General features: G+C 40.2%; 1 protein-coding gene across 1 annotated transcript in view; it reads left to right on the top strand.

Annotated features, from left to right (window-relative positions):
- Nucleotides 1-25,733, top strand: part of TRPM6 (transient receptor potential cation channel subfamily M member 6) — a 126,383-nt gene that overhangs the window by 63,290 nt on the left and 37,360 nt on the right. Inside the window, exons 15-24 of the mRNA XM_039545637.1 lie at nt 831-968; nt 2,329-2,609; nt 3,794-4,022; nt 4,188-4,343; nt 7,935-8,075; nt 11,780-11,908; nt 14,978-15,229; nt 18,159-18,333; nt 19,078-19,192; nt 20,711-20,910. Coding sequence (XP_039401571.1) covers nt 831-968; nt 2,329-2,609; nt 3,794-4,022; nt 4,188-4,343; nt 7,935-8,075; nt 11,780-11,908; nt 14,978-15,229; nt 18,159-18,333; nt 19,078-19,192; nt 20,711-20,910 — 1,816 coding nt within the window. The remainder of the gene's footprint in view (nt 1-830; nt 969-2,328; nt 2,610-3,793; nt 4,023-4,187; nt 4,344-7,934; nt 8,076-11,779; nt 11,909-14,977; nt 15,230-18,158; nt 18,334-19,077; nt 19,193-20,710; nt 20,911-25,733) is intronic.

Below are 25,733 nucleotides of genomic sequence, written 5' to 3'. Positions count from 1 at the left end.
ACTTTCATTGATGATGCACCAGAAAAATATAGAATCCATCTCACTCTCATTTTCCTGTGTTGGCCCTTCAAGACTAACAATTGAAAAGCAGTCCAAACTTTTCAGTAAATTAATCAGGTATAAAGCTGACTGCACAAAAAAGTAATCTATTGAGTAAGAAGGTGTCTTTTTTCCATACTGAGTTTTCAGAGTAAAACTTTAAGTACAGTAATTCCATAAGCCAAACTCACAATGTATTGCTGTCAGAATTAATGGAAATGCTCAAATTGGTATGAGGAAATCAGAGGAAAATTATACAACACAATTATAGAAGAGATAGCAACTCAATTTTCTGAATTGGGATATACTGTACTTAATCAAAAATATTGGAGGTGCCAGTTGACTTTCTGAATACGAAACCTCAATTTTCTGCAGCCATAGCACTCATCAAATTTCACAAGTTTCACATGGTTGAGTGGGATCAGGTCTTCAAAAAACTAGGAGCTGCAGGAAGTGGTATTAACAATTCAGTAGGTAGTCATCTTCCCTTGGAATTAATATTGAATAAAGTCCCCAGAGATAAAAATTTCTGGTAGAAGGAATATAAATAGGAGGTTTTGACAACTTGAGAGACTTACATATTTTATGGCAGTTTTTTACAAGAGTCGGGTTATTATCAACAGGCATTCTCACCAAATTCAAAATACGCCATTTTTCTTTGATGTCATAAGTTCCAGAAATTGCACAATAATTATTAGGCTGGTAGGTAGATCACCAAGATAAATGAAGGCAAATTTCATCCCTAATTTATATTTTTCTCTTTGTGTTTTGTGGGATATCTTTGGAACTAGAGTGTGGTCTCCAGCTTTGCTCAGAGCCTTTCTCATCACTCCCTTTGTCGTAATAATCAGATGGGTAGCAGAGTTGAATCTGCTGAAAACACCTTGCATTCTCAGTTCATCAGAACAGCACAGCCTTACAAATACAAGGTACTGTCATTGCTTGCTTATGCTGGGAATACGTTAGGGATACAATAGACTGAAAAATTAGATCCGTTTGTCAAGAGAGTTATTTTAGACATGCGAGATGCAGGCTGGATGCTTATCATGCTTAACTCTCTCTAAACACCAAAGACATCAAGGTTGTATCACACACAGCTCAAGAAGTACAATTGCTGCTATTTTACAATCTTACAGTAAAGCTCCAGTTGTTTCAATGAAACTCATTAATCTCCGTCCCCTTGTTGATAAGGGTTTTCATCCCTTGAAATGTAACATTGCCAAAATCTCCTAATATAAAGCACAGATGGAAAAACCCTCTTATTTGGATGCAGGCATAGGAATTGAAAGCAAGGACTTAATTGCCCCAAACCTCTCAGAAACTTTTATGTAAGTGGCAATAATAATCCCCTTGAGAAAAGAGCTGATCTTGTAAATTGCAAGCAGATGGCAAAATATTTTCTCTTGAAATTGTGTCAGGTACAGATAACAAAAAGAATTACATTCTTCTGTCAGATAACAGCATAAAACTAGAGTTTTCCCCTAGGTCAGATTGGCAGAGAGACTGGGAGGTTTTTCACCTTCCTCTGCAGAATGGGGCATGGGTTACTTGCTGGTACGAACTAGAGTAGATGGTGAAGTCTCTGTAACTGGAAGTCTTTAAATCATGATTTGAGGATTTCAGTAAGTCAACCAGAGAGTATGGGTCTATTACAGGGGTGGATGAGGTTCTGTGGCCTGCGATGTGCAGGAGGTCATACTAGATGATCAAGGTCCCTTCTGGCCTTAAAGTCTTTGAGTCCATGGGACTTCATTAGAATTCCTGCGGGCCAGTTTATGGTGAGCAGCTACTCATCAGAGCAGTCTTATTGAAGCCGATTTCCCCCTCTGATTTTAATGTGAGACAGTTCAGGCCCAAACACAACATACCATAAATACACAACTTACTGTAAATGTGACACATATATTAAAAATCAAGATAGCTGTCACAGCTCTCTCACTGATGTTTGATTTTACTAGTCCATTTTCTTCCATGAGTGTGACATAAGTAGACTAGTGCACTAGTAAAATTAGTTTAATGAAATCAATGGGAGTGGAGGGCACTCGCCGTTTGATTGGATCAGGATCTAAAAGCTGGGACACAGGTTCAGAATGTGGAAATCACATTTAATTTCCTCAGTGCATTTTTGCTTTTGTTGATCCAAGCAACTGCTTATATTCATATTTTGAATGTTATCTTAGCCATTCTTCTAATGTCCTATCTATATAATAACTGAGGAACAACCAAATTAATAATGCATTACATGTATTCAGGATGCAGCAACTTGCTCAGATTTTGTCTGTTTTACAGGAAAAGTCAACTGCTTTTCATAAGTCTAGGAAGAAGTCAAAAGATGAACTCAGCTTCTTAGAGGACAATGAGTCAGCTGGCTTTATTTACCCCTATAATGACCTCTTGGTTTGGGCAGTGTTAATGAAGAGACAGAAGATGGCAATGTTCTTCTGGCAGCATGGAGAGGAAGCCATGGTCAAGGCAGTCGTGGCTTGCAAACTCTATAGAGCAATGGCACGTGAAGCCAAACAGAGCAACATGGTGGATGACACTTCAGAAGAACTGAAGAAGTACTCAGAGTAGGAGTTCTTCCTTCGCTACAGTTAATAAAAATCTACAGTGTTTAGAATAGTTAGATATTCTTCTTTCCATCAGCTAACCTGTAAGATCAGTGGCTGCATATGCTATGAAATGTACAAGAAGCACTTTTTGCTATCTGCTCAGTTTAATATATGAAGGAGACACACTAAAGGATTTAAAGGAATGATGTTAGCATATATTAGCTAACTAACACGTTTGAAAAGTCTGAAGTAGACAAGGACAGTTGCCTTTAATACCAAGCTAAACTGGTGAAGTTAAAGCCTAAACTTCTCTTTAGGCTTTAACTTGAATAGTTTTGCATGTGTTAAGGCCAGGTCTACATAAGGCTTTTCAAATGTATTAGTATATATGTGTAACTTAACATGTACTAATATCCCACCTATCCTAGTCTATTTAAGGCCTAAAGGAGAAATGTGCTGATTTCATAGCTGAGTGACTCAAAGAAGCTACTTTGTTGAACAGCCCAAGCAGTTTTATTATGTCCTCCAATTTTTAAATTTTAGTTTCATTCTTTGAATACCTGTTAAACATTCAGTATTTAGGTTTTTGTATCATGAAATCAGGAAATGTACAACTGCTCCCTAATCAGGTAGTGCACCTTGACATTTATTGATGTAATGTCCTGTACTTTCATAGCCATAATGGAGCAGATTCCGAGCTCAAGGACAAATTATTATCTTTGTTTACATGCAATTATAGGGCTCTGTTCAAAGCAAAGTTTATTCACTAAGGTACTGAGCATCTTCAACTCCCATTGAGAGGTGCTTAGGATCTGACTCAGTCTGAGGCTGCTTACGCAGTTGAGCACAGTGCCTGTGTACCATGTTGGCAAGTGCATTACTGAATGAAATAATAGGCTGAACTATATGGCATGTGTGTGAAACCACACAATGAGGCTAATTTAAGATCAGGGACCAGGAATGTAGAGTAAAACCTGAGATTAGGAGGAGAGATTTAGATTTATTGCCTGAATTATTTTTCCTCTGGGTGCAGTGCTGAGACAGTGTGAAGAGATGGGGAAGTCATAGTTAATACAATTTCATATCTTACCACATGTGAAAGAAGCTTTTGAACTAGAGATGTGACCTCATGATCATTTTCAGTTGTGGTTGTTCCTCCATACTGTAAGATGGTGATTTCTTTTTTTCTCTGTCTGTCCTAGTGAATTTGGGCAGCTTGCCCTAGATGTGCTGGATAATGCGTTCAAACAGAATGAGCAGATGGCCATGAAGCTACTGACCTCCGAGCTGAAAAATTGGAGCAACTCAACTTGCCTGAAATTGGCCGTGTCAGTGGGGCTGCGGCCTTTTGTGTCTCACACTTGCACACAGATGTTACTAACTGATATGTGGATGGGACGCCTGAAGATGCGGAAGAACTCCTGGTTTAAGGTAAACTCACTGACTTGTGCCTCATCTAAACCCACAGAGAAAAATTATGCTGAAGCATACTTTCTCCTTACATGTAGCTAGATTTTGTCTTAATCTAATGCAGACCCACATTAAAGACAGCATGCACGCTGAATGCACCTCCTCAGACTTGTGTTTCTCTTTTAGGTCATTCTAAGTATTCTTCTGCCTCCCACCATCTTGATGCTGGAGTTTAAAAGCAAGGCAGAAATGTCCCATGTGCCACAGCTCCAGGACTTTCATCAGTTCACGTGGCATCACAGTGATCAGAGCCCATCCACCATTAAAGATGAGTTGTCTCTGGTTAGTCTGGCATCACCTTTAAGCATTTATTTTCACAAAACAGGGATAACATCTGGGTTGATAGTTTTCCATTGAAAGCTTTTTGTCTTAAAATGTTACAATGGTTATAAGACTTAGATTAGAAAGCTTATTACCATCTCCCTTATTCAATGTGAGTAAAACTTCACTCTTCAACTAGTCCCATTCATTGTAAGTAAGTTTGGCGCGCACACACACACAGAAGACTATGGGGCAGAGGGCGTAAGGAATGGATGAGAGTTTGTGGGGGACATATGTTCAGGTGATTTCAGTTTTGGAATTTCTTTCCCAAAGGCTCTTCCCAGTCTGGGGTTGAGTTTGGACATTTTCAGACTTTACCCACATTGTACAGCAGCCTTGGGCCTGTGGGGGGAGGATGCTAGCAGAGAATTGGTGGTTCAACACACTGGAAAGGGGACAATAAATGAAAGGTGCTGCCTGGGTAGCTGGTGCAGGAGTGGATGGGATCCTCCAGCTATTAAAAAAGGTGGCAATTTGAAATCAGTCTACCCAGGCAGCTGGCCACAGATCTGTCCACAAGAACAATCAAGATGGCACACATTTCCCCCCATCCAGATTCTCTCTCCCCACATAAGGACAGGCAAGTCTGGCAAGATCTGTTCTATCACTTTATAAACAATATATATTCCTGAAAAATTAGGAAGGATAGGGGACTGGACTGGAACTCAGGAGACATGGGTTCTATTCTCAGCTTAGGCACAGAGTTCTTGTGTGACCTTGGACAAATCACTTAATGTATCTTGTGTATCACTTCCCCATCTGTAATAATGAGGTAATACTGCCTTACCTCACAGCAGTATTGGGAGGATAAAATCCTTTCATTGTTGTGAGGAGCATGGTTATGGTGTTTATATGGTGATAGTAGCCATATAAGTATCTAGATAGATAAATAAATGTATGTATTATTTATATATCGTATGTGTGTGTGTGTATATATATTTCACACAGACAAAAATGTTAGAGGAAGCAAAAGTTGGAAATGCCAGTGTTAAGGTTGCCCGTGCAACCTTAATTTGGTCCTCTTGTGCCTATGCATTATGATACAGGCTGGAATTACATGACCTCATCCAGCCTCAGTCTCCTCCCACCTACCTACTGGTTCCCATTCCCCCATCCCCCATTACCTTCCCTGGCTCTCAGTCCAAATATCTTTGCCCAGTCAGTCCCAATCTCTCCCAGTCCCCTTGTACCAATCTGCTCCCCATGTCTCTCTCCGCAGGCCTGGTTGAATCAGGGAACATCTTCCTCCACACTGTCTCAGCCTCGATGATTGATAGCACAGCAGAGATAATTTCTTTTTTATTAGTTTATGTGCCCTGATGCAGCACATTTCACAGCAGCTCAAAGCTGCAACTGCAAGGAAATCCCCTGGCTGTAGCATGCCTAGTGTGAACAGAATCTTCTGGGAATTTTGTTGCTGAAATCTAGGAAGTTTCTCCTGAGCATGTACTTATAATTTGGCCATATTTAGGCAGCTTTTCATAGGGACAGTAAAAGGCACATCCCTGACACACAGGCCACCCCCAGTCAAATTTCAAATTCCTACTCCAACGCAAGGGACTACTAGAGCTCTTCACAGAAAAGATTACCAGAATTTTTCATCATTGGCAATTTTTTCCCCTAGTCTCATTTTTGGAAATGGCTGAACCATTTTGGCTGAAATTTTCCATAATATTGCAGCCTGAACCAGATACCTCTCATGGAGAATTTCAACCCGAACTGTTTAAGTCTGGCAAAGTTAAAAGCATCTGAGAAGAGGGTTTTATAATAGGAAATTATTAAGGCAATGGTGCTCCCAGCCTCACCTATGAACCATAAAAATAGAGAAATGTTTGGGACATTTCTTTCACAATTAACTCTCAATTTGCCTAAAATAAAAGAAATTTCTCCAGAACTTCCTCAGAAACACAACAGACATGGCAATGCCAATTCTGAAGTGTTTCTCTCTAAGAGGCAGAAGAATGTGGATGCACTTGTGCCCTGCAGGGTCTGAATAATAAAGTCAATTCAAAAAGGCCTTTTACTGGTTAGATAACAGCTACGATTCAGAGGTAAGGCCAATTATAATTATGGGCAGCCGGGACCCCTTGCAGGCACATAGAGGGAACAAAGTAGACTGAGTGTTATCTGACTTGAATGAGACAAGAAAGTTTCCTTTCTAGAGAAGCACTATTGTTAGCTTCATCATTTATCGAGTGTTGAGTGTTCATTCTTTTTCCATAAACTGGAAAGATTAGCTATGAATTTTCTGGAACTGAGTAGAGATGAACAACAATATAAAAAAGCCACACGAGAGTTCCAGGATATACAGATTCAGTACAAGTGCATTTTTCACATGTGGTTGTAAATCAGGGATAGGCAACCTATGGCATGCGTGCCAAAGGCAGCATGCAAGCTGATTTTCAGTGGCACTCACACTGCCCAGGTCCTGGCCACCGGTCCAGGGGACTCTGCATTTTAATTTAATTTTAAATGAAGCTTCTTAAACATGTTAAAACCTTATTTACTTTACATACAACAATAGTTTACTTATATATTATAGACTTATAGAAAGAGACCTTCTAAAAACGTTAAAATGTATTACTGGCATGCGAAACCTTAAATTAGAGTCAATAAATGAAGACTCGGCACACCACTTCTGAAAGGTTGCCGACCCCTGTTGTAAATTATACTTCAGTCTGCTGAAACTAGAAGTTGTATCCTCTCATGGGACAATTTTCTCTTCTTCAATTGGCAGAAGCCATTATTAAGACTTTAAGAAAATTGTATGGGCTGGTGGTGGGTAGTAATATCGAGGGCCAATACCACCAGCAAATTATGACTTCCCTCCTGTGCCTGCTCATATACACTGGTCAGTGGATGCAGGGCTCTGCCCATCTGTTCCTTGGAGGTAGCAAAGTGGACCTGCCTATGTGCCAGATCTGTGTAAGAATGGTGCTGACTCACTCATGCTCCCTTAATCAGGCACATTGTCCAAATCACAATAAATTCCCCAGGTTAATAATTTTGCAATCCTTTAGTTTTTATCTCTCATTATATATTCCAAATTTTTTTAGAACTGTTCTGTGGTGCTCATCACTGTAATATCTGAATGTCCTGTGAACATCAATGGATTCAGAGTCACCACATCTCTATCAGATTGGGAATTATTACTATCCCCATTTCACACATTGGGTAAGTGAGGTACAAAGCGATTTAGGGACTTGCCCAAGGTCACACAGGAAGTCTGTGTCAAAGCTGGGAATAGATTCAGATCTCCTGATTCTCAGTCCAGTGCTGTAACCATAAGACCACCCTTTTGAAACTCAAAAGAACCTTGTGTATTCACAGTTAAGTGTAATGCTAAGAATATTATCTGGTGTTGCTTCTTGCAAAAGACAATTGCAACTGCATGTGATTGAGATATGCTAATTGTTTCTGCATATACTACACAGTGTTTACTATAGAGTTGCCTTTCCAAGTTTCCCAGTGTTTCTGTTAATGTGGCTGAAGTGTTGTACTCATTGTACAGCATGTTGTCTGACTTTAAAACTCTGTTTCCTTTTGAAAAAGGATTATGATGCAGAAAGGGGACCCGAGAAACCAGACAAAAGCCAGACCTTTTCCATCAACAGTGCGCATGGAAGCCTTCCGAGGACTAGAAAAGTCTATGAATTCTACAATGCCCCAATTGTCAAGTTCTGGTTTCATACGGTTGGTCATTGCAATAAGAATAACTAGATATTAATATTGCCTCAAGCATCTATTAAACCTTTAACAAAATATATATGTATATAAAATAATCACTTCACCTACCACTGAAATGCAGTCACTCTTGAGGCAGAAGCTGGCTCCTGCCTGCATTTTTCATCCTCACAATTAATTGTAGGTACAAATCTTAGGTCTTGAGAACCAGCAGAATGAGCTCATAACATTGGTTTGACTTTAGTGGGGTTCTGCACAGCTGCAGCATTTTGCCTGCACATTGTAAATTGCAGGATTGGAGCCTTTGTGGTTTTTGAATGTGTGCTGCATATAACTTGGAAAAGTAGTTTTTACCATGTCTTCTCTTGAATATTTTGGCAATAAAGCAAAGAGACCATTTTTTTTAAAGATGCAGCCAAAGCAGGGACTCTTGTACTAAGAGAGGGGAAGGAGTAAAACAAAGCCCAATGGGGGGCCACTCCTCCCCCAACTCCCTCCTGGACATAGATCTGTGCAGGGGGAGACAAGCCACCCACACATCTTGGGGGCAGTTGGACCCTTCCACCTACCTGTGGTCTTGGGGATCAACTACAGAGAGCAGCCATCCAGAAATACCATCCTGTAGGACGTGCCAGGCAAAACAGTAGCATGTTCCCTGACTTTCTTTGCTCTGTGCTGATTAGTTGTTTGCGCCGACCCTTCTCCCTCACAGGCTATGTCTGCACTTGGAGCTAGTGGAGTGATTCCCAGCCTGTGTAGACATGAGTTAGTGTGCTAAAAAATATTTGTGGTAGCCCCGGTAGCACAGGCAGCGGTGAGTGGCAGCATGGGCTAGCCACCCTGAGTAAGAAACCCATACATTTGTATGGCAGCTACACTATTCTCTTTAGTGTGCTAGCTCCCATGAGAGCTCATGAGAGTATGTCTTCTCATTCTCGAGCTGGGAATCACATCCCCAGCTCCAAGAGTAGACATAGCCACAGTCTCCTCACCTCAACTTCACTCCACAACTGCCCCATCTCCTCTGCCCTGTCCCCCTCATGCTTTTCCCTTCACTTTTCTTTCCATTTACCTGATCCCATCCTACATAAGAACAGAAAGAACAGAAAGAAAGGACCAATGGGTCCAGACAAAGGTCCCATCAGCCCAGTATCTGTCTACCGACAGTGGCCAATGCCAGGTGCCCAGGCTAACAGGCAATGATCAAGTGATCTCTCTCCTGCCATCCATCTCCATCCTCTGAAGACAGAGGAGGGACACCCATTCTTACCCATCTGGGCTATAGCCATTTATGGACTTAGCCACCATGAATTTATCCAGTCCCTTTTTAAACATTGTTATAGTCCTAGCCTTCACAACCTCTCAGGTAAGGAGTTCCACAAGTTGACTGTGCGCTGCGTGAAGAAGAACTTCCTTTTATTTGTTTTAAACCTGCTGCCTATTAATTTCATTTGGTGACCCTAGTTCTTGTATTATGGGAATAAGTAAATAACTTTTCAACCCTTTCTCAACATCACTCATGATTTTATATACCTCTATCATGTCCCCCTTAGTCTCCTCTTTTCCAAACTGAAGAGTCCTAGCCTCTTTAATCTTTCCTCATATGGATCTCTCTAAACCCCCCTATTTTTTTTGCTCTTTTTTCTGAACTTTTTCTAGTGCTAGAATATCTTTTTGAGGTGAGGAGACCACATCTGTACACAGTATTGAGATGTGGGCGTACCATGGATTTATATAAGGGCAATAATATATTCTCAGTCTTATCTCTATCCCCTTTTAATTATTCCTAACATCCTGTTTGCTTTTTTGACCGCTCACACACTGCGTGGACATCTTCAGAGAACTATCCACGATAACTCCAAGATCTTTATCATGTTGTATGTATAGTTGGGGTTATTTTTTCCAATGTGCATTACTTTACATTTATCCACATTAAATGTCATTTGCCATTTGTTGCCCAATCACTTAGTTTTGTGAGATCTTTTGAAGTTCTTCACAATCTGCTTTGGTCTTAACTATCTTGAGTAGTTTAGTGTCATCTGCAAACTTTGCACTCACTGTTTACCCCTTTCTCCAGATCATTTATGAATAAATTGAATAGGATTGGTCCTAGGACTGACCCTGGGGAACACCACTAGTTACCCTCTCCATTCTGAGAATTTACCATTAATTCCTACCCTTTGTTCCCTGTCCTTTAACCAGTTCTCAATCCATGAAAGGACTTCCCTTTATCCCATGACAGCTAAATTTATATAAGAGCCTTTGGTGAGGACCTTGTCAAAGGCTTTCTGGAAATCTAAGTACACTATGTCTGGATCCCCTTGTCCACATGTTTGTTGACCTCTTCAAAGAACTCTAATAGATTAGTAAGACACGATTTCCCTTTACAGAAACCATGTTGACTATTGCTCAAGAGTTTATGCAATTCTTTACTATTGTTTCAACTAATTTGCCCGTACTGACGTTAGAGACTTACGGTCTGTAATTGCCAGAGGATCCCCTAGAGCCCTTTTAAATATTGCGTTACATTAGCTAACTTCCAGTCATTGGTACGAAGCCGATTTAAAGGACAGGTTACAAACCTTGGTTAATAGTTCTGCAACTTCATTTGAGTTCTTTCAGAACTCTTGGGTGAATGCCATCTGGTCCTGGTGACTTGTTAATGTTGAGTTTATCAATTAATTCCAAACCTCCTCTAGTGACACTTCAATCTGTGACAGTTCCTCAGATTTGTCACCTACAAAAGCCAGCTCAGGTTTGGGAATCTCCCTAACATCCTCAGCCGTGAAGACTGAAGCAAAGAATCCATTTAGTTTCTCCGCAATGACTTTATCATCTTTAAGCGCTCCTTTTGTATTTTCATCGTCAAGGGCCCCAAGGGGCTGGTTGTTTTTTCTGCTGCTGATGTACTTAAAAAACATTTTGTTATTACCTTTGGAGTTTTTGGCTAGCCGTTCTTCAAACTCCTCTTTGGCTTTTCTTATTACACTCTTGCACTTAAGTTGGCAGTGTTTGTGCTCCTTTCTATTTGCCTCACTGGGATTTGACTTCCACTTTTTAAAGGAAGTCTTTTTATCTCTCACTGCTTCTTTTACATGGTTGTTAAGCCATGGTGGCTCTTTTTTAGTTCTTTTACTGTTTTTCTAACTGACTCCTCCTCCCCAACCCCCCCTCCACAAAAAAACTGGTCTCTCAGAACTAACATGACATTTGCTGCCATCACATTGTTCACTCTGCTTATGTGTTACACCCCTTCCCTCACTCTGTGTCTGTCTGGTCTATTTAGACAATATCAGTTAATCATTTCCTTGTTACTTCCCCATCATTCTGTCTGCACCCATCTGTTATCTTTTGTCTTTTACTAGGATTCTAAGCTTTTTGGGGTAGGGACTGTCTTTTTGTTCTGTTTGTACAACACCTACTGTAATGGGGTCCTAGTTCATGAGTGGAATTCCCAAGGGGGGATGGTAATACATATAATAAAAGATAATGATGATAAAGCCCTGGAGGACATTTCCCAGAAGGGCAGAGCAATCTGAAGGGCTGATGGAAATTTTTAGAATCAAGCGCTTGATAGTGTCCCATTAATCTGACAAAATTTTGTTTCTTTATACAGCACACCTGGTTTTCCTCTTAGCTGTGTGTCTAGAGAGTTTCTAATTTCTTTGTCACAGCTACCTATGCATATGGAATGTGTATTATGTGTTCTGCAGATGGCGTACTTGGCATTTCTCATGCTGTTCACTTACACTGTGCTGGTGAAGATGGAACCTAGGCCTAGCGTGCAAGAGTGGCTTGTAATTATCTACATTTTCACCACTGCCATTGAGAAAGTCAGGGAGGTGAGCTCTTCCTTTTCCTCTCTCTACTCTACAACTCTAGAGAACAAATGATAATGACTGCAGATTCTTTGATTCCTTTCCAAAGGGTTTAGCAGAAGAAATATGTATGATCTTTACTTTTCAGTGGTCCTAGTTAATTACAAACTAGGGACTGAGTTTCTAAGAATAGGTGACTAATCTTTGCTTCCTAAATCCCTATTTAGGCACCTAAGCTAGTGGGAACAATAGTTTGGCAGGAAATAGTTTTCTTGCTCCTCAAATATTTTTGAGAATTCAACCATTTTTACATTCCCAAATTGGGACAAAAAGTCAAAATCTTGAAAATTTTCACAAATGAAAAACTGACTTTTTTTTTTGTTGGTTTGGGTCAGATGTTTCATTCTGATTATTTTGGAATGTTTCATTTCAATGTTGACCTCATTTAAAAACAAACAAACAAAAAACCCACACCACTTTTCAGTTTATGGAGGGGAGGGATAGCTCAGTGGTTTGAGCACTGGCCTGCTAAATACAGGGTTGGGAGTTCAATCCTTGAGGGGGCTACTTAGGAATCTGGGGCAAAATCAGTACTTAGTCCTGCTATTGAAGGCAGGGGCTTCCACTCAATGACCTTTCAGGGTACCTTCCCATTCTATGAGATAGGTATATCTCCATGTATCTAGTTTAATTAGCTTAAATTTCAATACAAAAAGTCATTTCAAACTGGAAAATTTGATTTTTTTTGTTTTAAAATGTTGCAATGGAACATTTAAATTATTCTGAAACTTTTTTAAAAAAACCCATCTGTCCAGTCATGAGATATATCAAAACCAATGATATGTCAACAGTTTTGGTTTTTGCAAATTGACATTTTGCAATTAAAACAGTTGTCAAAAAATTCCTTACCAGCTCTAATGGGAACTGGTAGATGCCCAGCACGTTTGAAAATTAATGCACCTATTTAGATGACAAAATATGGAGGTAACAGCCTTAATCAAGGCACCTATTTTTGAAAATCTTGGGTTAGGCCAGTGGTTAATTGATAATGGAATATGGATTGTACTGCATTATGTTCTGTGGAAACATAGTGGACTTCAGCTCCCCAAATTGACAATATGGCACTTCACACACAGAAACATCTACAAATATACTGTTAGGTGAAAAAAACACATTACTGAAATTGGATCCTCTATGATAAGTACAATCTGCACTCCAAAGCCATAGATGATTTTAGTGACAAAAACAGTGGCATGTTTTCCACGTTATTTTATGGGATTAGACAGATAATCTAAAATTCTCTTCATCTGACTGTAGTATTACCTAAACAGACAAAAAACAAACATAAATAAAATAAAAATAAGTACCATAAATATTTTTAATATTATGTTGGAATGCTTTACTTACTGTTGGAAGTGTAGTGGATACCTTTAAATATTTTACCAATTTGAGACAATTCCTTGTAGTGAAAGTAGAGAATTCTGCTAGAACACTATTATCTCTCACAGCAGAAGAAACTTTTGAAGTGTGACCCCTGCAAAAAAGAGGGAGAGGACATTAAGGCTTTCAAAGGGAAGTCCAAATCTAGAGTAGAAAATGGAATCTGGGGCTAGGTTTACACTAGGGGGGTGGGTCGATGTAAGATATGCAAATAGCGTAGCTGAAGTTGGCATATCTTAGGTCAATTTACTTGGCCATGAGGATGGCGGTGAGTTGACTGCTGCCGCTCCCCCATCAACTCCACTTCTGCCTCTCGCCACGGTGGAGTTCTGGAGTCGACGGCATAGCGATTGGGGATCGATTTTTATTTGTCTAGACATGATAAAATCGATCCCTGATAGATCGATCACTACCCGCTGATCCGGCAGGTAGTGTAGATTTATCCTGGAACAGATGTGGAAGCTACATGCCTGGATATGAGGTTAAAAATGACAAAAGGACACAAAAGGGTTATCTGATTTAAAAAAAAATTACAGTATGAAACACCAAGCGTCTCAGAGGTCACAGTTGTGCTATGGCACATCTTGTTTGTGGGTTCAGAAACATGTCAATCAAGACTATTAAACGGGACTTACAGGAGAATTTCTTAGTCCATATACCAGTTCTGGTCTACTGGAAAAGTAACACTGTGTCTTACGCATGCAACTGATTGATTCCTCAGGGCCTTGTTATGTTTGACTGTGCAGAAGTGTTTCTCTAGATTGTATCAAGGAACTGTTCCAGCCTTAGGGCCTGATCTTTGCAAATACTCATGTAAGTAGCTATACACATGTGAGTAGTCCCACTGAGTTCAATGGGATTTGTCATTTACATGAAGATACTCATATGAGTAAATTCCTGCAGGATCAGGGCCTAACATTTCAAAATCTCTCTTTTATTTGCTTCTTATCAGTTTGATCTTCCATAGCAGTGCATAATTGGCCTCAGTCGTGCAATGTGTAAAGGTCTTATTTATGGTCTTCCAAAGATTCCACTTCACACATTTGCTTAGTGAAGCTGAAAATCCCTTTGGGGCACCCTTACAGTTCAAGAAGCAAACAGTTCAATCTTTACCTTCCCAGTTTCCAACATTCCCTTTTCAGAATCGGCATACAGAGATCTTATTTTGTATTTCAGATCTAAACTAAAACACATTAATTACTTTCATGTCAGCAGGGTTGGGCTGGTATTTTCCATGACTGTGGGGCTTTTGAAAGGGTTTCTGTAGGTCATGACCATTTCTCCTCCAAACAAATCCCATACTTGTTTACAAAAAAATACACATGCTTAACAATTGTATACTGCTTGCTCTTTTCTGCTATGGAATATATTCCTCAGTGAATGAATTAAGAAGTAGAATTCATTTCTCAATAGAGAGAACTAACCTATTTGGTGTGGGAAGAGGGGTTCTTGAGCACTATGATCATTGCTGTTTCATTTCAAATTCCAGCAAGCATGGAATTGCAGAGCACTGACCTTGTGAACTTTCATTGTAAAAACTTGCCATAAATCAAGTATTTCCATGTACCAATTGATGGTTCAGACAGGGTGGGGACTGAAGGGTGAGGGTTTTATTGGCCTCCGTTATTTTTTTTTCCCCCACTTTCTTTTTAGATCTTTATTTCAGAGCCAGGAAAGTTCAGCCAAAAGGTGAAGGTGTGGATTTATGAGTACTGGAACTTCACTGATTCCATAGCTATCATCCTGTTTGTGACTGGTTTTGGCTTACGCTGGGCTGACCCTCCTGTTCAAACAGTAGGGAGGCTAATTTACTGCTTGGATATAATATTTTGGTATGCTCGGCTCCTTGACTTCTTTGCTGTAAATCAACATGCAGGCCCATATCTGATGATGATTGGGAAAATGGTGAGTATTTGACTGCAGGGTAGCATTTTTGCTCTTATGACATCTAATGTGATAGACGAGTAAAGTTCAGAAATGGACACAAAAGGGAGTGGTGGCCAGTCTAGAGCGGGACTAATAATTCATAAGTATTTTACCAACAAGTTGTGCCTCTCTTTCTGATGGTAAGTTGTCCATGATCAGAGCACAGTTTTTGCTAATTTGTTCATTATTTGAATTTATCCACAGATAAATTTTCTCTTGGTTCCTCAGAGAAAGGCTGCATTTTAGCTGAGCTTTCTGATAAACAGTGAGGAAAAAACAAACAAACAAACAAACAAATCCTCTCTACCTGTGGCAGACAGTGACTTAGTACCTTAGAAAAAGAACAGGAGTACTTGTGGCACCTTAGAGACTAACAAATTTATTTGAGCATAAGCTTTCGTGGGCTACAGCCCACTTCTTCAGATGCATAGAATGGAACATATATTGAGGAGATATATATACACATACAGAGAGCATGAAAAGGTGGATACGTGTCTTCGGCGTAACCGCTGCTGAATTGCCGCTGAATCCACGGGACTGGGGGACTCCCACAGGCATGCCGCCAAAGGCAGCCTGACTGCCGCCCTCGCAGGGACGGGCAGGCCACTCCCCCGTGGCTTGCTGCCCCAGGCACGTGCTTGGAGCACTGGTGCCTGGAGCCGCCACTGCCACTTATGCATTCTAAGAAGGACTTGAGTGATCAGTAGACCTCATACTGGCTCTCTGAGGTGGCATGAGTTTCACCTCTAGGGGATAATAAGGCCAAGCCAATTTATGGAAATAAAACCTGGACTTCCCTCTCCTGAAGAAATGATGATATTACATAAAAACATAAGAATGCACATATTGGGTCAGACTAAAGGTCCATCTAGCCCAGTATCCTGTCTTCTGACAGTGGCCGATGCTAGATGCTCCAGAGGGAATGAGCAGAACAGGTAATCATCAAGTGATTCATCCCCTATTGCCCATTCCCAGCTTCTGGTAGCAGAGGCTAGGGGCACCATCCCTGCCCATCCTGGCTAATAGCCACTGATAGAGCTACCCTCCATGAATTTATCTAGTTCTTTTTTTAACCCCATTATAGTCTTGGTCTTCACAACATCTTCTAGCAAGGAGTTCCACAGGTTGATTGTGTGCTGTGTGAAGAAATATTTCCTTCTGTTTGTTTTAAACCTGCTGCTTATTAATTAATTTCCAGATTGTTATTAATTTTATTTGGTGACCCCTAGTTCTTATATTATGAGAAGGAGTAAATAGCACTTCCTTATCTATTTTCTCCAGTCTAGGGTTGTCAATTTTGATTGGCTGTATTCCTGAAGATTTCATCACATGACATAATCTTTAATAAAAGATTAATTTTTAATTCCTGGAGACTTCAGGCCAATCCTGGAGGGTTGGCAACCCTATTCTCCATACCAGTCATAATTGTATAGACCTCTATCATATTCTGCCTTAGGCATCTCTTTTCCAAACTGAAAAGTCCCAGTCTTATTAATCTCTTCTCATATGGAAGCAGTTCCAGCCCCCTAATAATTTTTGTTGCCCTTTTCTGTACACTTTCCAATTCCAATATATCTTTTTTGAGATGTTCCGACCACATCTGCATGCAGTATTCAAGATGTGGTCAGACCATAGATTTATATAAAGGCAATATGATATTTTCTGTGTTATTATCTATCCCTTTCTTAATGATTCCCAACATTTTGTTACCTTTTTTGACAGCTGTTGCATATTGAGTGGATGTTTTCAGGGGACTATCCACAATGACTTCGAGATCTCTTTCTTGAGTGGTAACAGCTAATTTAGACCCCCTCATTTTATATGTATAGTTGGGATTATGTTTTCCAATGTGCATTACTTTGCATTTCTCAACACTGAATTTCATCTGCCATTTTGTTGCCCCATCACACAGTTTTGTGAGGTCCCTTTGTAACTCTTCACAGTCTGCTTTGAACTTAACTATCTTGAGTAGTTTTGTATCATCTTCAAATTTTGCCACTTCACTGTTTACCCCTTTTTCCAGATTGTTCCTGAGTATGTTGAATATGACTGGTCCCCGTACAGACTCCTGTGGGGGACACCACTATTTACCTCTCTCCATTCCAAAAACTGACCATTTATTCCTATCCTTTGTTTACTATCTTTTAACCAGTCACTGGTCCAGGAGAGGACTTTCCCTGTTATCCCATGACAGCTTACTTTGCTTAAGAGCCTCTTGTGAGAGACTTTGTCAAAGGCTTTTTGAAAATCTAAGTACACTATATCCACTGGATCACACTTGTCCACACTTGTTGACCCCCTCAAAAATTCTAGTAAATTAGTGAGGTATGATTTCCCTTTACAAAACCACGTTGACTCTTCCCCAACAAATAATGTACACCTATGTGTCTAACAATTCCGTTCTTTACTATAGTTTCAACCAGTTTGCCTGGTACCAAAGTGAGGCTTACAGGCCTGTAATTACCAGGATCACCTCTGGAGCCTTTTAAAAAAATTGGTGTCACATTAGCTATCCTCCAGTCATCTGGTACAGAAGCTGATTAAAGTGATAGCTTATATACCACAGTTAGTAGTTCTGCAATTTCACATTTGAATTCCTTCAGAACTCTTGGGTGAATACCATCTGGTCCTGGTGACTTATTATTGTTTAGTTTATCAATTTATTCCAAAACCTCCTCTAATAACACCTCAATCTGGGACAGTTCCTCAGATTTGTCACCTAAAAAGAATGGCTCAGGTTTGGGAATCTCCCTCTCATCCTCAGCCATGAAGACCAATGCAAAGAATTCATTTACTTTTCATTTATTATTATTTAAATACATATATGTGAAAGCTGTGATTTGTAGTCCCACTCAGAATGAATATCGCTATTTTAATACAGCTATCTGTATTTCATCTTTCCATGCAGACAGCAAACATGTTCTATATTGTGATTATGATGGCAATAGTGTTGCTGAGTTTTGGGGTATCACGAAAGGCGATCCTTTCCCCAGAAGAGCCTCCCACCTGGACTCTCGCACGAGATATTGTATTCCAACCCTATTGGATGATGTTTGGTGAGGTCTATGCTGGAGAAATAGATGGTAAGTGATCTTGATGGGACTACTAATGTGCTTAAAGTTAAGTATGTGCTTAAGTGCTTTGCTGGATTTGGGCCATACAGCTTGGGCCAGCTATAAAGTCCATACTTCCTCAAAGCATGTTGGTTTCAGTGTGCATCTTATGTTATCTGGCTATATCATTCGTGATCAGAAAGGAGAATATTCCCTTTAGGATCTTTGTTAAATCAGCTTTAGAGCCTCAAATTTAACCTTGTAAATGAAGTCACAAAGCCCATGACAGAGCATGTGGGAGCTAGTGACAAAGCATTTTTCATTCAGGAGAACCTGCTTTGGAATGAATTTCTGGAGGAGATTGATTTCAGAGTAGCAGCCATGTTAGTCTGTATCCGCAAAAAGAACAGGAGTACTTGTGGCACCTTAGAGTCAATCCAAAATCTGACCATCTTGAATAAATACTGCAGAGCCTTTTCACCACAGCAAGAATTAAACTCATAACATCAAAACCCCCATCGACCCAAACAAAACCTGTAACAAATAAATGTTTGTTGATTTGTGATTTGAAGAGGTCTAAGATTTTTCTTAAAAGCAAAGGGAAAACTCCTCAGTTGGTATAAACTAGCACAAATCCTCTAAAGTCACTAAGGTTTCCCTGCTTTACACCAGATGAGATCTGTCCTTCTAGAATGAAACACGTATTAAATATTAACCTACCATGGCTATGCTGATTTATGTGGTAACTGTGGTTTTCATTTCCTTTCTGTGAAGCTTGTGAATTAAATGAAGACTGCCCTCCTGGGTCCTTCCTGACGCCATTCCTCCAAGCTGTATACCTCTTTGTACAGTACATCATCATGGTCAACTTGCTGATTGCTTTCTTTAAGTAGGTACCAATGATATGTTATTGCAAAACCAAACCAGTGGCTATCCTACAGATATTTCTACAGGACACTCCAACAAAAGTCCCCCCATTTAGACTATGATAAACCCCTAACTTCCAGGGTGTACATGTGCTTGTAGACAGGTGGAGGTTTCTGTCATTTTGGTGCAGTCTAATCCACCCTAAATAAAAAATGCGGGTTTTAATAATTATTTTTAAGAATCATAAGGTAAATCATCTCTGGCATCCTTTGCATCCAGAGATGGGAAGTGCCATCAAAGACAGAGTAATCACCCCAATTTCTCTTCCAGTTTGGTGGTGGAATTTTAATAAGAGGCTTCCTGGAGACCCCTCCATTGCACTGAGGTCAGTTTCTCCTGACTGTTAATGCAAAAGAGAAATACAGTGAAGAACAATCCAAACCTTCTAAACAGTTAGTTTTTTTATTCTATGGTTTCAATTTTTCAGTGGAGAAATTCTTTCAAATCTATTCTCAGCCATAGATTAAAAAAAATCAACTTGAAGAAATGCAGTGATTAGAGTTCAAGGCAATTGAATGATCAACATCCATCTTTGTTTCCATTCCCAAACAGAAATTCCTGTGCTGAAATTGTGGCAAGGCATGGATTTCTTTTTCATATATAGCTGTGAAATTGCAGTGTGAATTATTTCTATATTTAAATCTTCAATAGCAATGATGTGCTAAACCCAACATTTCTGCAGTTTGGTTTCTTTCTCTTTGGACAAAAATTGGTTATCCTCAGTACAGACTTAGCAGTACATCTAATTATTCTCTCAAAAACAGAACTGGTGTTGTTATGATTCACTTTTGGGTCTTCAAGAGCCAGGTGTGACAAGGAAGTTATAAATAGATTGAAATGAAAGCTGTGCCTCAAGACTGAAGGTCAATTTCCAGAGCATTGGCCTGTTGTTGTACAATAAACTGTTGGATGGTTTTTCAGTGCCAACTTTAGCAGTGTCACTGACCCCAAAGAACCCTTTGCAGGAAAGCCTTTTGCTGCCACCTGCTGCAGGGTGTTGGTGGAAGGAGGCACGGAGAGGGAAGTGGAGGAACCAGTACTGAAGAACAATTTCCATTCTGCAGCATTGTTTTGTTACAACCATTTCCCCGGCTGCCAGTCCTGATTCCGACATTTAATCCAGTTCAGATATTCAGGCAATGTTGAATTCTTGAGATTATTTGACAGGGAGGAGGGAACTTGAAACACTCTGGTTGAGATTTTCAAAGCCACCTCAGTGGGTATGATGCACAATTCCCATTAATTTTAATGGGAATTGGATGTCCAAATCTGTGAGGCAGCTTTGAAAATGTCAGCCTCTGTGCATTGTCTGCCTCTACCTGCTGCTGCTTTGTTAAATTAAAGTTGCTAAACTGATTTACCCCAGCTTAGAATTGGGCCCTTTGTTTCAATAGTGCAATGTATCTGGAGACAGGCATCTTGTGTTATCATGTGTTCCTCACATGAACCTCTCTCTTTCTCCCCTCTCTCTGTTTTACAGTAATGTTTATTATGATATGAAATCCATATCAAACAAGCTCTGGAAATACAACCGTTACCGCTACATCATGACGTATTACGAGAAGCCATGGCTGCCACCACCTTTCATCATTCTGAGCCACATTGGCCTCCTCATAAACCACATCTGCCACCATCGTCCCACAAATGAGCTGGATCAAGAGGAAGGCGATGTTGGACTAAGTAAGCAAAGGGCAAGTTTTCCAGGCCTTCTGCTGGGGGGCCTACAGGAATCCCTAAGCGATAGGGATGTTTTGCTAGCCTTCCATCACCTTGTTGGTGGGCTTGATAGTGAAAGGGACACTTGTTGAGGTTTGTACTGTAAGACCTAATTTGGCTATCAGCCCAGACCAGGAAGGGGTTGTGTCACCACCTGCCCTGCAACTCTGGGTGCCTTAAATGCTATGCTGCTGTGCCTCACAGCCCTGATGCTAACAGCCCACATACAAGTATGCAGGTCACACCCTGGCTTCCATCATCCAGTTACTTTTTGCAGAGTAAGCCCAACACCACCCCAGTTCTGAATTTCCCCCATATCATCTGCTGGTGTGACAATCTGCTGAGGTTCCCAGAACTGTGTGTTACAGTGTTACCCCCTTTGCCTGAGCAAGTGAGATTTTTTGGTACTGCTAACTTTTGTGGCAACTCCCTGATTCTGCCAGTCCAAACCTTTCCTTGCTGGCAACAGTCAGTGAACCCTAACTCCCGAATCCCCCAGTGCTGACCAGTCCTCTCCTGGAACATTGACAGACATTATTAAGTTCCTTGCTCCTTTAAAGAGACAATACGCTATAGCTCACTAATTTAACTGGGGTTTGACAACACTCTTATTTCAATCACAACATTGAAATGGTTTATAGTAAAATGAAACCAAGTTTATTTAACAAAAGGACACGGGAGTAGGTGATACCAAATATAAGGAATAAAGGTAGACTGGGTTACAAGCAAACACAAGTAAAAATACACTTATAAGATTAAAAATTAATTTCAGCAAGTTACAATCTTTGCCTCACCTATATTTGGTTCCCAAAGACTTCAACCCTTTTGGTTGAAGGATCAGATGTTCTGTGTTTTCAAGAGCTCTGGACCCTTGAATCCCTCAAGTGAGAGACAACTCAAATGTCTTTTTGCTCCATCATATCACCCCAAAGTTCATTATCTCTGTTTCAAGGGCCAGTAAGGCTTCCTGCTATTCTTTCCTTCCTGTGGACATCCCACCCCCTTGCTGATTCATGTGTGTTAGGGTAGCCTCTGGCACCTTGTCCACTCAGGGATATGTTAGGATGGCTTCTGAGACCATATCCAATTGGTAGCCCCTGAGACCTTATCCACTCGTTTCCCAAGACTTCAGTCAAACTATATGGAGCTGGTAAGACTCGTGTGGGGATGGATACAGTGTATACCACACAGAGAGTATAAAATTATTAATCAGCTTATATGCACATTCTGAAACAAACTGCCACATGTGCCTTCTATTCTACATTGTATCACACGCTCTGTAACTGGTTCATTAGTTTCTGGGAAACAATCTCAACACAGATCATAAGCTGTTCATTCACCGCACTTATGTTATCTCTTGCATATTGCTTATTGCCCTACTATCTCTTTTCTACTAGCTGCATATTTTACATATTTACAAGGCTACCATGAATGCATACTTTGTCCATTGTTGCACACCCTTGCTCAGAATAAATCTACATTCCACACTTTTTTCTTTTATAGATACAACTTTTTCAGTTTAATCATATTTCTTTCTCTTTTTGTTTGTTTTTAAGATGTATTACTCAGCAGCATATTCCTAGGACCACATTAGTGGCTATTAATTGTATACACATTAACAACAAACTTACTGTCTGAACCATGGCTTGGAGGCTAACCTCCTCTGGGATAGCCCACCATAGCTTAACTGTTTTTGCAATGCTGGTATAACCATCTCACTGCTTTGTTTGGATATGAGTTGGGTGATGGGTACCAGCTGTTCCAAAGTGCATTCTGCTAAACCCTGATTTTATTTCAGCTATTTCCTGAACCAAATGAATTGCAAGTTTATTACTGTACATACCACATGCAATGGCCTTGGACATATTATTATCGTGATCAGCAGTTCTGGCCATTACGTTTTTAAGATCCAAGTTTAAGGGAGGATTCCCAAACTTGGTTACTACTTTTAAAACATCCTTTTGCCTATATTTCAGTTACATTATTAAAAAAAAAGATAGGAGATATAAGATTTGTATCACCACAGGAAATTAAGGTGTGAAATAGCACATAGGCCAATTAAAATAACATTGTTTGGGCCCATACTGGAAGTGGTCCCCTTCAGTGACTACACACTACTTGCCATTCCCAGTATACATAGTATTTATTTCACCAACTTCCCAGCATCCCATCTATACTGTGCAATTTGCAGACTGTTTCACCACAGTGAACCCACGCACCGGCAACTCTGTCTGTAAGACATTACACATGCACACGTAAATGTGCCCCAGGTGCAAACAGCAATACAAGTCTGGGGCTTTGCAAATGTAGTCATTGCCAACAACTTAGGGCAGAAGGGTACTCTAGTGAATATGGCACTGGCCTGAGACTGAGAACTCCTGGGTTTAATACCCAGTTGAGCCACAGACTTCCTGCATGATCTTGAACAAGTTGTTTAATTCCCCATCTGTAATATTGGGATAAAATGTCCTTACTTCACAGGATTGTACCTTCATTTATAAATTTGAAAGCCATTATGGCCATCTAGTTTGACCTCCAGCATAATACAAGCCATTGAACCTCACCCAGGAAGACCATACTCAGTATTGAGAGGAAAAAATCCATTAATGATTCCGTTCTAAGATAGTTTATGATGAGGCCATATAAATACCTAAATAGACAGAGATGTCTAATAGTTAATAGTGGTCAGGAATCTATGCATGATTCTTCAGGGAATGCAATTTCTGACCCATTCACCTGACCTATGGTGCAGTGCTATACACAGGTGGAGTTTTCCTTCTTGGCTGCTATAACAATCAGGCAATTATGACAAGAAGCATGACATTTGATGACCCCTATTTCAGCGTGAGTAAATAAAAGCTACTTATAGATTTAAAGAAGCCATAAAATGAAACTATTTAAAAGATTTGGTTATGCAAATGAACAATATAAGTAACAGGAAGTTCCTGCCTAGGTAGTTTCCTGCCCACATCCAAAATATCCTCTTTAAATTAGACACCAATATTGATGTTACTTAGCTCCAGGATGCTCTACTCCACAGTAATGGACAACTTTTATGCTTTTTGGAATACAGTGCATTGCAGTATGCATTCTTTATGCTTATAACGGGGTGTTTCACAAACACATCCCAGGTTATTGCTAATCTGTGCTTGCTGTGCTGAAGATGTATCCCTAAAGATATCAGTCATGATCAGAACTGGTAACTGACTCCATATTCAGGATTAACCAGTCAGAGTTTGACCACTTCACTGCTAGTCCTTGTTTCAGCTCCTGTGCTGTGGAAGGATGCAGCATCATTCCTTTGAAGTAGTAATGTTCCTCTGGAATATTTGCATGCCAGAAGTGAATAAACTGGCACATGGGACGGCTTGTTTGTAGGGCACAGAAAACCTAAAAGAGCTGTTTGGCTCACTTAAAGGTTTTTTGAATAAAGAGGCTATTGACTTGGCTTCACACATTTTTTCAGATAGTTATTTCAGGTATTTCAATTTGCTTACAAAGCAAAACTACATCCAAAACAGCTTAGCAAATTTTTTCTGCATCAAGTTAAAATTCTGTAGATCAGTGTCTACCCAGGACATAGGGAAACAGTGCCACCCAGTGGAAAATGAATGCATATACAAAGGCATGGTAAGTGGAATCATCCAGACAAGCGCAGAAAGATCATGGGAAGGACCTATTAGATTACTGAGTACAGCCCACTGCAAAGAAGAATGTAGTACTCCAATAGCTGCTGTACCATGTATTACAAAGACACAATAAAATCTTTTAAAGTCAACCGTTGTTAACCATTGCCTCACAGTTTCCGCACAGTTACCACAGTGTAGTGGGAAACTATGGTATCTCAGACACCACTATGTGGTAACTGCTGACAAATGCTGTCCATTGCAGTATAGTTGCTAAAGACAATGGCAAAAGAGAATTTGAAGACCAAGTGAAAGGAATTTAGGTCTATTTTTTAAAGAAAATTTTTGCCAAATGCATTGTGTGAACGGAGAAATTAGAGTTCCTAAATCTGAGAATCCCAATACATGAAGAAACATATCTCTGGAGCGTTGAAATCCACTTTGGAGTTGCTGGAAAAAAATGAATTTGGAAGATGTGGAGAAGAAAACAGTGAAATATCCTGAAGAGAAGTTCTCCAGAGACTGACTAATTGCTTGATATCATTTACATGTTTTAGCAGTAGCTTACACTTGACCAATTTTGTGAAAAAATCTTTTATTGGTCTACTGTAAGAATAGTCTCAAAGCATGCCAAGCTTGTTACATGTAGCTGGAGTTGTACATTTAAATATGTATTGCAATATCCCTTGGTTAATATTTGTATACATATGAATGTTTGAAAGCAATTAAGTGAAAAAGAACTCCATGACCACCTATCACACTGAGTGTACGTCTTCACTACCCGCCATATCGGTGGGTAGCAATCAACTTCTCGGAGTTCGATATATCGCGTCTCATCTAGACGCGATATATCGAACTCCGAACGCGCTCCCGTCGACTCCGGAACTCCACCACCACGAACGGCGGTGGCGGAGTCAACGGGGGAGCCGTGGACGTCGATCCCGCGCCATGAGGATGGGTAAGTAATTCGAACTAAGGTACTTCGACCTGAAGTTGCGTACCTTAGATCGAACCCCCCCCCAAGTGTAAAGAGCCCTGGTTGCTATAGCTGGTGTAAGTTCTCTTTAGAATGTTTTGAGACAAGGTAGAGCAGTCATATGAAAGAAGAGCCTCATAAGTAAGTCGTATAGTGGAAAGTATTGGGTATTAGGTATAACTATA

The sequence above is a fragment of the Mauremys reevesii genome, linkage group 6 (genome assembly GCF_016161935.1).
Source record: "Mauremys reevesii isolate NIE-2019 linkage group 6, ASM1616193v1, whole genome shotgun sequence".
In the NCBI taxonomy this organism is placed as follows: Eukaryota; Metazoa; Chordata; order Testudines; family Geoemydidae; genus Mauremys; species Mauremys reevesii.
This window is presented reverse-complemented; position numbering and strand designations above follow the sequence as displayed.